Raw genomic sequence first — 14,849 nt, forward strand, 5'->3', positions numbered from 1 at the left:
AGCTGGGTGCTTCTGGTCGAACGATTTACAAGGTGAGTGCCTAGCTATTGGATGCTTTCTCCTCTTATTCTGAGTGGTGATGGTGGTGGTGGGTGGGTGATCGCTGCAAGTGCAAGAGCAAGTGCCGTTTCCTTTCCCCTCCTTAAGCGTTGTGTGTGTGTGTGTGTGGTACACGCCCGGCGGTTGTTGAGAGCCAGACAGACACCAGATGGGGGGACACAGAGCAGGACGATACCACTACAGGACATCGGGCAAGACGAGCAAGCGGCTTGTGAGATGATTGGTGGTTTCCGCGGCCCTCCCTGCATGGGATTTGCTTGTTGTTTGCCGCAGAATTACGTCAACCTGTTCTAAGAAGAGCAGATGAACCCGCGTCCCCTCCCGCCCTCCAGGTCTCAGGAAAAATATAGCAGCCCTGGAACGGCAGCAGCAGCAGCAGCAGCAGCAGCAGCAGTAGCAGCAGCAGCACTGACGACGTACTGGGGAGTCAATCTAGGTACCCAGAAAAGACGCGAAACGAACGAACAGCGCGGCCAGGAAGGCAGCTCCCTGCTCCCTGCTCCTTGAGTCTTTGCTCCTTGCTCCTAATCCTAAAGCTTGGGAGTGCCCTCTTTTCTACCCCGCCATCTCCTGCATCCCTGCCTGGCTTGTCTGGCCTGTCTGGCCTGTCTGGCCTTGACCGACGTCGTCTTCTCTGTACAACAAAAAGCCAAAAACTTGCGCCAGCTCGACTCTGGACCCGTTCGTACCTTCCTCACTCTCTGTCGACCGACTTCCTCCTTGCTCACTCCGAATCTATAGAGGCCATCGTCTTCACTCTGGGAATCGCTCGTGTCTATATACCTCCTTCGACCACTACATCATCACAATGGCCTCGGCTATCAAAAGTGCACTGCCTTCGCACCTGAAGCCCGGCAACGCCAACGACGAAGCTGGTGGCCGTCACCATGGCAAGACTCGATCTCACATGGTAAGTTCAGTTCAGTTCAATTGCTGATTAGCTTCTTTCCCTCGGAGGGTTCTCTACACAAGGCCTCCTGCTACTAGGAGCTCTCGTTCCCTTCCTGTCGTAGCCACGGTGCAACTGCCTCGAGGTGGACAGCTTGACGATCCAGCCAGCACGACCCAGCCGCTTTGTAGCCCAGGGCAACACGGGGGCAACTCCTGTTGCTTCTGGCTCGCAGCCTGTCACGATCGATTCTCCCCTGCCTCAGCTCACAGTCCGCTTCACACTGGACAATAGGCACCCCTATACCATTCCTTGTATTCGCCATCAGCCCATCGAGCCCATTCCCGTCATTGTTCAGAAATCAACCAGCTTAACCTGCATACATATCCACCCCTTCGACCTTGCCCATAAAACCACACTTAGCCCAGGCACAACTGTGTACTGCTGCTGTTTTGTTACAGCACTAGACCCTTTACCCCCATCGCAAACCACACCGCACCTTCACCTCGTGGCCTTTCTACCAAGCTTTACTGTCAATTTCCTGAAAATGTCCCACCGAGACACTGACACTGGTTGCAAGGCTTTCGAGAATGCCTCGACCAACATCGCCGCCGCGCAAATGCGCAACTCCCTGACGGAGCTTGCCGAGACCGTCAAGGACCCCGAGGAGAAGAAGCTGTTTGAGACCGAAATGGACAACTTCTTCTCGCTCTTCCGCCGCTACTTGAACGAGAAGTCCAAGGGCAACGCTGTGTATGTATTAATTGCCGTGCCCACCCCTCTTTGAATGCCATCCCCCGCACCCAAGTGAGAGCCAGCTGCTAATTTGTGCCTGCTTTACTAGCGACTGGGACCGCATTGCCCCCCCTGCCCAAGGCCAGGTCGTTGACTACGAGGATCTTGCGAACTCCGAGTCGGTTAACTTCCTGAACAAGCTCGCTGTCCTGAAGCTCAATGGTGGTCTGGGTACCTCCATGGGCTGTGTCGGCCCCAAGTCCGTCATCGAGGTCCGTGATGGCATGTCCTTCTTGGATCTCTCCGTCCGCCAGGTCGAGTACCTGAACCGAACCTACGACACCAACGTTCCCTTCATTCTGATGAACTCTTTCAACACCAACGATGACACAGCTGCCATTATCAAGAAGTATGAGGGTCACAATGTCGATATCATGACATTCAACCAGTCTCGGTACCCCAGAATCCTCAAGGACTCGCTCCTGCCTGCCCCCCAAGAGCTTCGACTCTGCTGTATCTGACTGGTACCCCCTGGCCACGGTGACGTCTTCGAGTCTCTCTACAACTCAGGCGTTCTTGAGAAGCTCATTGAGCGCGGCATCGAGATCATTTTCCTGTCCAACGTTGACAACCTGGGAGCCGTTGTCGATCTGCGCATTCTGCAGCACATGATCGAGTCCGAGTCCGAGTACGTCATGGAGTTGACCAACAAGACCAAGGCCGATGTCAAGGGTGGTACCATCATCGACTACGAGGGCTCCGTCCGCCTGCTCGAAATTGCTCAGGTTCCCAAGGAGCACGTCAACGAGTTCAAGTCGATTAAGAAGTTCAAGTACTTCAACACCAACAACATCTGGATGAACGTCAAGGCCATTAAGCGTGTCGTTGAGAACGATGAGCTTGAGATGGAGATCATCCCCAACGGCAAGACCATCCCCGGCGACAAGAAGGGCGAGTCCGATATCTCGGTTATCCAGCTCGAGACCGCTGTTGGTGCTGCCATCCGCCATTTCCGAAACGCTCACGGTGTCAACGTTCCCCGTCGTCGTTTCCTGCCCGTCAAGACCTGCTCCGATCTCATGCTCGTGAAGTCGGATCTGTACGCCCTGAAGCATGGTCAGCTCCAAATGAGCGCCAGCCGATTCGGCGATGCTCCTCTGATCAAGCTTGGTGGTGATTTCAAGAAGGTGTCTGACTTCCAGAAGCGTATCGCCTCCATCCCCAAGATTGTCGAGCTCGACCATCTTACCATTACTGGTAATGTCAACCTTGGCCGTGGTGTCGTTCTCAAGGGTACTGTCATCATCGTCGCGACCGAAGGCTCGACAATTGATATTCCTCCGGGATCCATTCTCGAGAACGTGGTCGTCCAGGGTAGCTTGCGTCTGCTCGAGCATTAAACGCTCGATGGCTAGCATTTTGGGCCCTCGCGTTTCTCACCTGTTCTTGACCTTACTGGCATTTTAATAATAGTCATACAACCACACCGCGCCCAGGGATGAGCCGTTGCTCCAAGCTAGGGACCACGGCTTAGAGAGGTTGGCAGCGTCATTCTCTCCTGGGGGAGCTGAACTGATAGCTGATGCGGCGTGGCTCTCGATGGGATAGGCGATAACCACCCAAGAGTAGTAATAGCAATAGGCTATATCCTATATACACAAATGATTCCCGAGCCCTTGCTGCTTACCTCACGTGACAAACCCGCCAACTCAATATGATGAAATGTAATATGAATTGATCGAGTCTCCATTGGTAATGATCAGCACGTCCACTTTAGTTGTCAAATGCTGCAGGTATCGTTGATTTTGATGCAATTTTGCAAGCATTGTAATTCTCAGCTAAGGGTATCTTGATTTTCGTAACTCATGCATGATGTATATACACAACGGGTCAGTCCTAGCTACCAGTGTGCCTGTGCCCAAGCTGAAATCGCACGTCACTTTCCTTTCTTACGCAAAGCCTCGGTGCATTCCGGGCAGAACCAGCGTCCCTGGGGCTCGCTCTTGAGGCCGACGCAGGTCCAATGGAACCATTCGTAAGGGCAGTCGGGGTTGTCGCAAGCCACCATGTCGCCGTACGACACGTGCTGGCAAAGACAGTATTTCTTGCCCTCGTCGTCCTCGTCGTCGTCCGAGCCGCCGCTGGCCTCTTCGTCACCGCTCTCGTGGTCTGCCATCTCTTCGTCTCCGTCTGCCTCCGGCGGCGCGTGCTTTGAGCGCTTGCCAGGCGCATGCGCTGTGGTGGCTGACGCGGGCGCCGGCGTGCCGCTGCCTGCCCTGGAGGCTGCGCCGCGCGAGCTCTGCACCGAGTCGGCATCGGACAGCTCGCTGTCTGCCGTTGAGGTGGGCGATCCCTTAGAGCGCCCCGCCTGCTTGACGCGGTTGAGGCCCGATTTGGCGCTGGCGGGCTTCTTACGCCCTGCCGCGCCGCTGGGCGTCCCCTTCCGGATGCTCGCCTTGTGCGCCTTTGGTCCTATGCTGCCTGCTCTGCTCGATGTACCGGGTGTGCCAGCCTTCGGTGTCCCCGGCCCCAGCGAAGAGTGCCGTGCCAACCCGCTCGACGCCGAAGGAGCGCTGCCGAGACTGCTATTCGTCCTGGGTCCCCTCTTAGGAACACCGCTTCCCGGACCAGCTGACATCTCACGCTCTTTCCTATTAAGAATGATGCTTGCAGCAGGCGTGGCCGGAGCCGAACTTGAGCCGTGTGCTTGCAACTGAGTCGTCCGCACCTGCATATTCGGCGCGCGTGACCCCGACTGTGTCCCGCCGTTGGTGCCCGGGTTTAATGGCTGTGCGGCAGCGGTAGACGGGAATCTGGTGTTGGGAATGCTGTGGTTCGCCGCACTCGGACGCAGGAGCGATGGCACCTCATCGGGATCCGTGAAGCCTGGCTCGCCGCGATCGTATAAGAGTTTGATTTGACCGTCGAGGTGGCGAAGGTGCTTGTCCATCAAGTTTTGCAGCTTGCTGGCCAAAGCGATCTTCTCGGTTGCCAGCTTATCGGCCTTGACATAATTCTCGCGGATGGTGCTGCGCAGGAAGTCCTCGCGCGGGTTCGGCTGAGCGCTGGAATGGGAGCGGATGAATTTCTGTATCTTGTTGTCGCTCTCCTCGATGTTCTTGACGCATTCGTGGTAGACTCGGTCCTTGTCCTGTATCTCGTCCTGCAGGAAGCGGATTTCTTCGTGAAGGTTGGAGGTGCGGTGGACCCAGTCGTCGAGGATGACGGCCGGGTCTTGGGCCTCGACCGAAGGGGCCATCTTGTGGACGAAGTCGATCGAGAGGTCGTCTCTAGGCATGGCTGTTAACCTGGACCTATCCGGCAGGGTCGCTGAAAGCAATGGACAGGCTTGTAGGCGGCAAGAACAAAGAGCATGGGAAGCGAGTCAGGCTTGTTTCTCGCACCAGAAATAGTGTTCTATCGTCTGACGAGCTGAGAAGTATTATGGGAGGGCACGAGTACAGAGGACTTGGTAGTTCAGGGAGCGAGAGGGAGAGAGAGAGAGAGGTTGCGCCGAAGCTAGGCAGGTATTTATGTATGATGTATGTAATGTAGTGTATGTAGTGTTAATGTGCAATGGCCGGGCTGAGTACTGCGCATGCACATAGACATAAACATCTACATGGGCGTATGGTATAGCATAGCATAGGAGGCAAGCGGGTACGACGGGCACTGGACCAAACGAAGGCAGCAAGGCAAGGAACGAGACGACAACGTATGAGCAGTAATGGCTCACCTTCCAGGCCCTCGGGAATTTATTGACGAAGAGACGCGAGAGTGACTAGGCGAGAGACGAAAAGAGAGAAGATGGAAAAGAGACGGTTGATGGGTTTCCGCAAGGGTCGTTCCGCGTTGGGGCTGAAGGCCTGGTCTGGTCTGGTCTGGCAAGGTGACAAAAGGGCAGAGCAGGGGAAAAGATGAAGGAGTAAGTAAAATGGTGTGGTGTGATGTGATGTTTGGTCTGCTCAATCAGCCGTCCTTTTTTCTCTCTCTCTCTCTCTCTCAGTGAAGGATGGGGCGCGGCGTAGATGCGATTCGAGAGTGGAGTTGGATTTGCTGGATTGATTGATGGGTAGTGAAGTACATAACTTGGGCAAGTAAGAAAGAAATGGAAGGGTTCAAGAAAAGAAGCGAGATGGCTGAGTTGGACGTCCGCAAAAGATTCAACCCATCCATGCGCCCCAGGTTAGCTACTGTTTGACCCTCTCTCAATCAATTGACTGATCGATTGGAACTGACAGACTGCCTGTTTGTTTGTTTGCTGCCTGCAGGCAGCCACTGCAGGTGGTCCTACTAGCCTTAGGACGGCTGAACAGAGGTGACACTGTAACAATGAGCTAAAAACCAGTTAGATCTACCCCCCAACGGTTAATTTTAGCTGCTTTTCACCCTATCGATAAGATCAATGTACCCTCATCGTTAACCCTCGTCGCAGCCAGCTTTCGAGCCAGCCTTTGAGCCAGCTAAAATCGACGAGCCGGCCAAAATCGACGAGCGACCTAGACTTCGCGTCGATCGGAAGGAATTGGCATTAATCGTACACAATCAACACATTTCCACGACGATGGCTTGGTGACGGTGGCTTGGTTTGGTGACGATGGCTCGAATGCTGCGCATGTCGATTTTGGCTCAAAAGCTGGCTCGAAGGCTGGCTCGGACGATGGTTGGCGACGAGGGTACATTGTTACTTTTTGGGGGCGTATAAATCGGTGTGTAAAGGGTGTGGTTGGAGTGAAAAATAGCAAAAACCCATTGATTTTAGCTCATTGTTACAGTGTTACCTCTGTTCAGCCGTCCTTAGGCGTTTAGGAATTCCGATTTAGCTGGGCTGGGCGGCCGGGGTGGACCTGGGCGACTTGGGGAGCGAGCGTCTTAGGTAATTCAGATCAATTTGCTCTGGCCTGGCCCGTCCATACATTGGCTTTCCGGCTTGCACCCTCCGTTCAAGAAACCCGAACAGAGAGCCAGCCATGCGCATAATTACTGCCACGAGGAATATACCTGCATTTCATACTTACAACCAGGACGTACACCAGACACGTCGCTAATCTTACTTTGAAGCACCCTTGGAGACCGGTCCCTTGTACGCCCAGCCGAGAGTGTACCAACCACCACCTCCGGATCCCGTGCTCCTGTGGCGGCGCTGTCATCGCTTTTTTTTGTTGTTATTATTATTATTATTATTTTCCCGTCTGCATCTTCCTAGTACATCATCCGTACGGCTTGGGGCATTGTCAAGCTACGTCACTCAGTGGCCTGTTGCTTTTCACGTTCAAGGCCGGTCAGCACGTCGCTTGGCTCTCTCTCTCACTTCCATCCCCGGTCTGAGTGAGTGGGACAGCTCCCGCCATGGAGCCGGATCCCGCATCGCCATACAGGTTCCGCGTGCCTAAGCCCAACTACCTGCCGCACAATGTTGACGCCGATGAGCCCATCGTCGAGACTCTCAACAGGCCCCTGGACCGTCCGGGCGAGTTTGAAAATTCTCACTACTTCAGCAAGGTGAAGCGTATGGCACATGAGTATGGCATCACAAAACCAAAGGGCTACAATGTCACCTTCCACTACAACCCCAACATGGAGAGGCACCACTTCGGCCAGACACATCCCATGAAGCCCTGGCGTCTAACATTGACCAAGAGTCTCGTCACATCCTATGGCATGAACTTTGCCATGGATAACTACACCGCACGTACCGCCACCTACGAGGAGCTGACCAACTTTCACACCAATGACTATGTAGACTTTCTTGCTACCGTAGCCCCCCCAGCCTACACCCCTCGACGTGGACAACATGCACCCAGATCTCAAGTTCAATCTGGGAGGCAGTGATTGCCCGCTGTTTGAGGGCCTCTACGACTACTGCTCCATGTCAGCCGGCTCCTCGCTGGATGCGGCGAGGAAGATATGTTCCAAGCAAGCCGATATCGCCATTGCCTGGGGCGGTGGTCTTCATCACGCCAAAAAGTCCGAGGCCTCGGGCTTCTGTTATATCAACGACATTGTCCTGGCTATTCTGCAGCTCTTACGCGTGTACCCTCGTGTTCTATACATCGACATAGACGTCCATCATGGCGATGGTGTCGAAGAAGCTTTTCTTTCCACCGACAGGGTCATGACGGTATCCTTTCACAAGTACGACCCAAACACGTTTTTCCCCGGTACGGGTGCCCTGGACGACAACGGCCCCAGGAGCGAGCACAATCCCGGAGCACACCATGCCCTCAACATCCCTCTCAACGACGGCATCACGGATGAGCAGTACTCCTCGCTGTTCGAGAGCGTCATCTCTAGGTGTGTTGAGAAGTTCCGACCCAGCGCTATTGCTCTCCAGTGCGGCGCCGACTCGCTGGCAGGTGACCGCCTGGGCAAGTTCAACCTGCTAGTGGAGGGCCACTCGTCGTGCGTCGAGTATTGCAAGAAGCTCGGCATCCCACTCATCATGTTCGGCGGCGGCGGCTACACGCCGCGCAACGTGGCACGCGCCTGGGCCTACGAAACGGCTGTAGCCATCGGCCAGGACAAGAACATCCCGCACAAGATCCCCGAGCACACGCCCTGGCGCGAGCGCTTCCGCCAGGACACCCTGCTGCCCACCATCGAGCAGATCCTCGGCGAACCGCGCCAGAACCGCAACCCCGAGAAGAAGCTCCGGGACATCGTCCAGCACGTCACCGAGCAGCTCCGGTTTGTCAGCCACGCACCCTCGGTCCAATACCAGGTCATTCCGCCCGACCTCGGCCCCATCCGCGACGAGGTCGAGCAGCGCCTCAAGGAGGAGGCCGAGATCCACGACGACAATGCGCGCAAACTACGGGAGGAGGCTATGGGTGTGCCCATGGAGTTGTAATCTGCAGCAAACTCGCGGCCGTTAGTGTTGATTTTCTTCGGTGGCTCAAGATTCAAGAGTTTTCAGCGGTTGGAATATGTATGGCGGTCTGGGCCTTGGCATTCATCGTATCGGAAAAGACGAAACGGTAGAGGACGATCAGCGCTGGCCTTGAATATGCAATTATTGCATGGTTGGGCTGCTCTCAACTACTTCGTTCGGGAGTCGGATTTGCAACAAACCAGCGCCTGTTGTCAGTCTTAGTCTTGGGAGGGAAAGATATTGCGAGAGGCACTTCAGGAATGCCAGAACAATGCTATCCACAGAAAATCGGCGAGACGACCTATATTTATCTAGCTCTGGAACTCACTAAATGAAGGAACAAAAATAAGTAGATGAGAAGATCATATGGTAGATGTTTTGTATGTGTCATTCATCGTGTGGCTATGCAACAACCCCAACGTTAACCCGAAACTAGTAGTCAATTTTACCCTACCGAAACTTTGTTGAACGATAAACGATACGCTGAATAAACATGTTCGGTTCAATCCCTACCCAGTCTCTCCCCGACCGCCAGGGCCTTCTTCCTCATCATCCGAGCCTTCCACCCGACGAAGCCGACGAGGGCGGCCCCGATGACGAGGCCCAGCAGCAGGAGCATAACGTTGACGGGCACGGGGTCGCCGTGGAAGGTCTCGTGGAAGAGGAAGTCGAGGCCGCTCTGAACAAAGTTGAAGAGGCCCGAGAGGCAGATGATGGTGCCGTAGACGGTTCCGAAGGTGCGGAAGCCGAAGACCTTTGCGCTGTAGTCGGAGACGGCGGTGTAGTAAAAGGGGCGGTAGAGGACGAGGAGCAGGATGTTGGCGTAGGCGGCCCAGGCGTAGGGCAGGACGCCGAGAATGCCGATGGTGGTGGCGACGGAGACGAGCGTGGCGAGGACGGTGACGGTGCGGGTGTGGTCGAGGATGCCGCCGATAAAAGGGATGGAGACGATGCCGCCGAGCGGCAGGGCGAAGTCGAAGAAATTGTTGATCTCGACGGCCTTTTCGCGCGAGTGGAAGATGGCCTCGTACTGCGGCCGGATCGTCGCGACAAAGTAGTTGATACGCGTCATCTGCACGACGGTGAACAGGCAGATGAGCCAGAACCAGAGCGACCAGATCTGGACCCAGGCGCTGACGCCGTGCATGACGCCCCAGACGCCACTGCGCTCCTTCTTGATGCCCTCGCGATGGGCTTGTTTGTCGGTTTCGGGCGTCGAGCCGAGGAGCTCTTCGATTTCGTGGACCACGATCTCGCGGTGCTCGCGGTGCTCTTCGCGCAGAAGGGCCGTCTCCTCGTCTACCTGATCGTCTATGGCAACCTCGTCTGGGACATATAGTTCTTCGGGATCAGGGCCCTCGATGTCCTCAATCATCTCACCCACGGTCTTGTACGACTGCGCAGGCAGTATGGTGAACTGCAAAATGATAATCACAACAGGGACAACCAGGTAGGCCAAGAAAAACTTGCCATGGCCAAACGAACCGCCAGTCTTCTCAAAGATGATCCGGTATACAAGAAACAAAGCACTGGAAGCATCAAAGGCACCCGTCAGGAGCGCGAGAATGAAGCCCGAGTGGCGCGGGAAGGCATTGGACAGCTGGAATGAAGATATATAGGTGAAGGGACCGCCCAGGGCAAGGAGGAGGTACCCTAGCAGGAACCCATCGAAGGGCAATCTCTTCGCAAAAGACATGACGACGGCGCCAAGCGCCAGGAACACGGCCCCGAGGCAGCCGCTTACTCGGGGGCCGAAATGGTCCAGGATAGCACCAACGGGTAATGCAGCCACGTTGGTGGCCACGGCCGCCGTGGTAAACATAAGGTTTAGGCGGATTTCCACGCAGGTGTCTATGCCGTTGCATACACCATGGTACGCACCTTCACGCTTTAAGACTGGCTTCAGAGCAGCGTACCCGAAAACAACACCAGCCGAAAAGAGGCAGTATATCACTGTTGCGACCACCTGCACTGAGACGCTGTATCGTCAGTCCTCCGCATGTTTGTGCTACCATCAGGACAGGGTGATTTTGATATAAGGTGCTTACATATGCGCCGCCACTGTGGCACTTCGAAGGCGCCAACGGCTGGGTTCGGTACGCCATCGTCGCGAACGAAGGCCGGGCCCCAGGCCTCCGGCAGGGGGTTGAAGCTGAGCTTCCTGGCCCGCAACGACGCCGCGTAGGAGGAGGCGGAGTCCCGTCGGGGTCGGGGGGCGCACCGGCCTCTCATCGTCGGCCGAAACGCTGAGGAAGGTCTCGAGGGATGCGACTCGGTTCAGAGACATTGCAACAAGTAGAGTCGTAGATATAATACATACAAAAGATGCAAGGGGGCCGCAAAGCGAAAGCGATGCGCGTGATGCGCTGGTCTAGAAGAAGTAGAGGAAAATAGAAGAGGACGACAACGATGACGATGACGACGACGACGACGACGACAACAACAACAACAAGAAGAGAAAGAAAAAAAAAGTCCGACAAACGGCGCTTGTTTTCTTGTTCGTGTGCGCCACTTGCCAACAGGCAAACCTCTCCGGACCCCGTGGTGTCTTATACCACCGCCAAGGGGACCAGCTCGGGAGAGAGCGCTGGAGAGCGCTGGCGGGGTAGACTAATGCACAGATGATTAGTTCGACAGTGACGTGAGGATCTCACGTGTCGGGTATGGTTTCAGCGCTTGGGATCGGGAGAGACGTTGCTTTTGGCACCGTAGTTCGTCTGGTCTGCAGGCCTAACCCAAAGTGGCGTGGCGCCTGCCGGGGAAGGAAGCTGTTCAAGTCAACGTGGGGTCGAGGTCTGGAGATGATGGTGTTTCTTAAGAAGCCCTCGTTTTTTTTTTTTTTTTTGACTGAGGTACATAGTTACTAAAGGTTAGGTAAGTGGCAGAAAGGACAGGCAACCTTATTTTATCCAGTTGGTTTGGCTGGCCTGAAGGTTCCAATTCCGGAGAGAAGTCTTCTTCCAAAAGACAATCCCTCCGCGGCTTCCTCAAACCCATGGTCAGCCAAGTCCGGCCAGAAAAGGGCTGGATCTTCCTTTTCCTTGTGCTCTCCTCCATCGTCCGCTTGGCTGACTGCCGAGCCGGAGGTGCAGCTCCACGGTGGACGGAGGCGTGAAAGAAAGAAGGGAAAAAAAAAACGATCCATGGTGATGCAATGCAAATGCAGCAGGGAACGGAACCCAACAAGGCAAGACGGTTAAGGCAAAAATTGGGTGTTGCATTTTGCGACTCCATCAAGCCACATGACAAGTCGGACTCATACAAGGTTGGCTGGTTGGCTGGCTGGCTGGGAATCCTTCAATGCTGCCGCAGTCGCACGCGCATACTGACACCGCTGCAATCTTACCTATCTGCATCCATTGTAACCAGTCAGTGACACAAACCGTACATGCAGGTTCATCGTGGGCGATGTGATACAGCGCAATCAACGGATGACCCTCCTCGGTGTTACCCGCGCATCAACCAAATAAGGATATTTCATCAGTGCCAGCCATCGTCGTTACTCGTACATACTTGATCACATTCTTAGACGGACACAAGGAAAGGTCCAGGGTGAAATCCAACTTATTCAACAGCAGACATACAACAAATAGCTTCAAAGGGCCCTGATCTGCGAAACACAACAAGTAGATCGACCGCAGCCCCTCACTCACACAGCGCGACCGACAAAAGAAAGCAGACTCGGATTGCAGTGCATTTTGACCTTCCTCCCGTCCACGTCTGGTAGCCACTACCCAACCCTCTTCGTCGTCAAACTCGTGTTCTCCTCACCCGGCTTCCAGATCGTATCGAGGCCACCGTAATCGTCGTCAAACTCCTTGTACAATATCGAGGGCCATCATCCCGCCCTCTTCTATAGACATTACTCCGCATTAGTGACCAGGTATGCCGTGCCGTTCCTCTCATAGCCGGCGTTCGTAACGTGGCGTCGACGCGTGCGGTAGACGTCAATAGATATTGATTAGAAGTCAGATATAGAACCGAAAGGGTAACGCGAAAGGCGTCCATATATTTTCCACTGGGATCTCTCCTGCAGATCCCTCTAGTAGTATTCAACCACGACGTTGGCGCCCTCCTTGTAGGCCGTCTATCTTCTGCGTTAGCACGTGTCCGTTTGAGAACACAATATAGAGGGCGGTACTTACGGTGCAGCCATCCTTGGTCTCCTTGCCGTTGGTGTAGTAAACACCGTTCTCAAGCACGCACTTCTCGGTGACGTCTCCGGTAATCCTGATGTTGAAGTCCAACTTGGCAAACGAGGTCGGTGCGTTGGGGAAGATAGACAAGTAGGTGTTGCCATCACGAGACTGGCCGACACCAAGGTTGGTGGGCGCCCAGTTGCCGGCGGAATCGGGGTTGGTGGGGCTGGTCCAGACGCAAGCATCCTCGACAGCAACACCCGAGGGGTTGATATAATACTGCAGCGTGGTGTCCTTGCCCTCCCAAGTGTAGTAGTCGGCGGACTTGATGTTGGCCAGCATGGCGGTTGCGCCTCCATCAGCCCAAGTAGGAACGATCATGTTCTCGGTTCCCGGGTAGTCAGTACGGCATGTGGCAACTCCCTTGCTGAGGCTGTTCTTGATCGTGACGGATCCAGCATTCTCCTCGCACAGAGTCTTCTTCTCGGGTTGGGTCATGTAGAGCTTTCCGTTGAGGCAGTGAAGACCGCCGACAGATTGGCCAGTCAGACCCTGCTCCACGGGCCATTGTGTCTTGACGTATCCAGCGGGGCAGGCGTACGAGCAGAAGGAATCGTCCTCACAGCCCTCGCCCTTGATCGCGGTAATGATGTTGGCGATCTTCACGCCGGCCTTGAAAGTCGGGACCTTCTGAACGGCAGTGAATCCCTTGATTCCGGCCCAGGGAACGGACACGGCGCCGTACTTTTCCAGAGACTCCCATTCGCAAGGAAGCTCTCCGTCAGGGAAGTCAGCATGCAGACCACTGCCACCTGAGCCTGAGGAGCCGCTGCTGCTAGACTTGGCAGGCGGCGGCGGGGTCGATGAAGTCGGGGAAGGCTCGGGGGTGGGGGGTAGAAGTGGTTGTGGCCTCGGGCTTCTGGAAGAACTGGGCCATAATCTTCTTCTCGGTCGTCGGTGTGGGCGAGGGCGGGGGAGGAGGGACGAAAGTAGGGGTGCTCTCCCCGACAACAATGAAGAGACCCTTGTCAATGCCGGCCTTGGCCTCCTCGGGGGTGACTACCTTGTCGCCCATGACATAGGCGGTCTCGGTGGCAGCCACGACGGTGGTAACGACATCGCCGCGCTTCGCAACATCCTCGACGGGGGATGCGCCGACTCTCTTTTGGTGGAAGCGGCCGTGGCCGTGGTTGTGAGGCTGAGCAGAAGCCAGGGTCGCCGCAAGGGCGAGGTTCAAAATGGTGGTCTTCATAGCGACTCTATTTGCGACTTTGAGAATGACAAAGCTGAGACGGTACAGTTGGGAAGACGATTTATAGCAATACAGTGTAAGCCGCTTGTTCCTGCTGGGACGGTTAGTTGATCCGTCGTAGCAATAGTGGCGGGTCGCATAGTCGATCTTTGAAGGGAGTCCAATATAAAGAACAAAGCATTCGTGAGAATGGGCGTCGTTGTTCGCGATACGAGGCAAGGCAGGAAGAAACTGGATGTATGCCTCTATACTTTGTCTCTCTCCCACAGACACACACACAATGAACTCACCTGGACTATACCGACTGGGTGGATGCGACGGATTGGGTTTGCAAGATTAGACTTTAGAATAGTTGTTTGTTGATTCGGGTGCTTATTCAGCGGTAGAACGAGCGACTTCGCAAGTTGGGTTTCCAAAAGAATGTGGTAGAGGTCAAGAGACTCTCAGTTGGCTGGACAAAAAAATGACGCGGCGCGATACTGCGAATAGGGTCGAAAGGAGCGTGAGGGAGGAGAAAGGGAAGCGGAGGGGGAGAGGATGCGGGAAGTTGGATGGCAGCATAGTCTAGTAGTCCGTCACTAACATGGATGAGGTGGGATGGGGATTGGCAGTCAGTACTCTCAGTAGTACTCAGTAGGTTACCTACTCTCCTACTTTCCTACTTTCCTACCTTCCTACCTTCCTACCTTCCTACCTTCCTACCTTCCTACCTTCCTACCTAGGTACTATGCAGGTAGGTTAGCCCAGCCAAGCTAGTCTGCTACAGTAGTACCTTGCTCTGACTAGTGCCTGGCTATCCCATCTGGAGACAAGAGAGCAGTGCCAGGGCCTGCGACCAACCCTTGCTTCGGCCAACCGATGCCTGTTCTGCTTCCATGTACATAGTGCCCAGCGACCACTAAT

General features: G+C 54.9%; 5 protein-coding genes across 5 annotated transcripts; 2 read left to right on the forward strand and 3 right to left on the reverse strand.

Annotated features, from left to right (window-relative positions):
• Positions 1-868: 868 nt before the first annotated feature.
• On the forward strand, positions 869-3,084 carry PG986_013425 (UTP-glucose-1-phosphate uridylyltransferase; the record flags this gene model as incomplete). Its single annotated transcript, XM_066849647.1, has 4 exons — positions 869-970; positions 1,530-1,702; positions 1,794-2,197; positions 2,255-3,084. The coding sequence occupies 4 exons, from the start codon at positions 869-871 to the stop codon at positions 3,082-3,084; spliced, it is 1,509 nt and encodes a 502-aa protein (XP_066693790.1).
• A 536-nt stretch (positions 3,085-3,620) lies between these two features.
• Positions 3,621-4,982, reverse strand: PG986_013426 (PHD-finger domain-containing protein; the record flags this gene model as incomplete). The annotated part of the gene is made up of 1 exon (XM_066849648.1): positions 3,621-4,982. The coding sequence occupies one exon, from the start codon at positions 4,980-4,982 to the stop codon at positions 3,621-3,623; it is 1,362 nt and encodes a 453-aa protein (XP_066693791.1).
• A 2,051-nt stretch (positions 4,983-7,033) lies between these two features.
• PG986_013427 (Histone deacetylase) lies at positions 7,034-8,534 on the forward strand (the record flags this gene model as incomplete). Its single annotated transcript, XM_066849649.1, has 2 exons — positions 7,034-7,423; positions 7,455-8,534. The coding sequence occupies 2 exons, from the start codon at positions 7,034-7,036 to the stop codon at positions 8,532-8,534; spliced, it is 1,470 nt and encodes a 489-aa protein (XP_066693792.1).
• Positions 8,535-9,057: 523 nt separating this feature from the next.
• Positions 9,058-10,842, reverse strand: PG986_013428 (Protein FMP42; the record flags this gene model as incomplete). Its single annotated transcript, XM_066849650.1, has 2 exons — positions 9,058-10,534; positions 10,604-10,842. The coding sequence occupies 2 exons, from the start codon at positions 10,840-10,842 to the stop codon at positions 9,058-9,060; spliced, it is 1,716 nt and encodes a 571-aa protein (XP_066693793.1).
• A 1,755-nt stretch (positions 10,843-12,597) lies between these two features.
• Positions 12,598-13,946, reverse strand: PG986_013429 (SUN-domain-containing protein; the record flags this gene model as incomplete). The annotated part of the gene is made up of 3 exons (XM_066849651.1): positions 12,598-12,642; positions 12,701-13,529; positions 13,624-13,946. 3 exons carry the CDS (start codon positions 13,944-13,946, stop codon positions 12,598-12,600), a joined length of 1,197 nt encoding a protein of 398 aa, XP_066693794.1.
• Positions 13,947-14,849: the final 903 nt, after the last annotated feature.

Source organism: Apiospora aurea (genome assembly GCF_038362705.1).
Source record: "Apiospora aurea strain CBS 24483 chromosome Unknown utg000009l_segment0_segment0, whole genome shotgun sequence".
Taxonomy (NCBI): domain Eukaryota; kingdom Fungi; phylum Ascomycota; class Sordariomycetes; order Amphisphaeriales; family Apiosporaceae; genus Apiospora; species Apiospora aurea.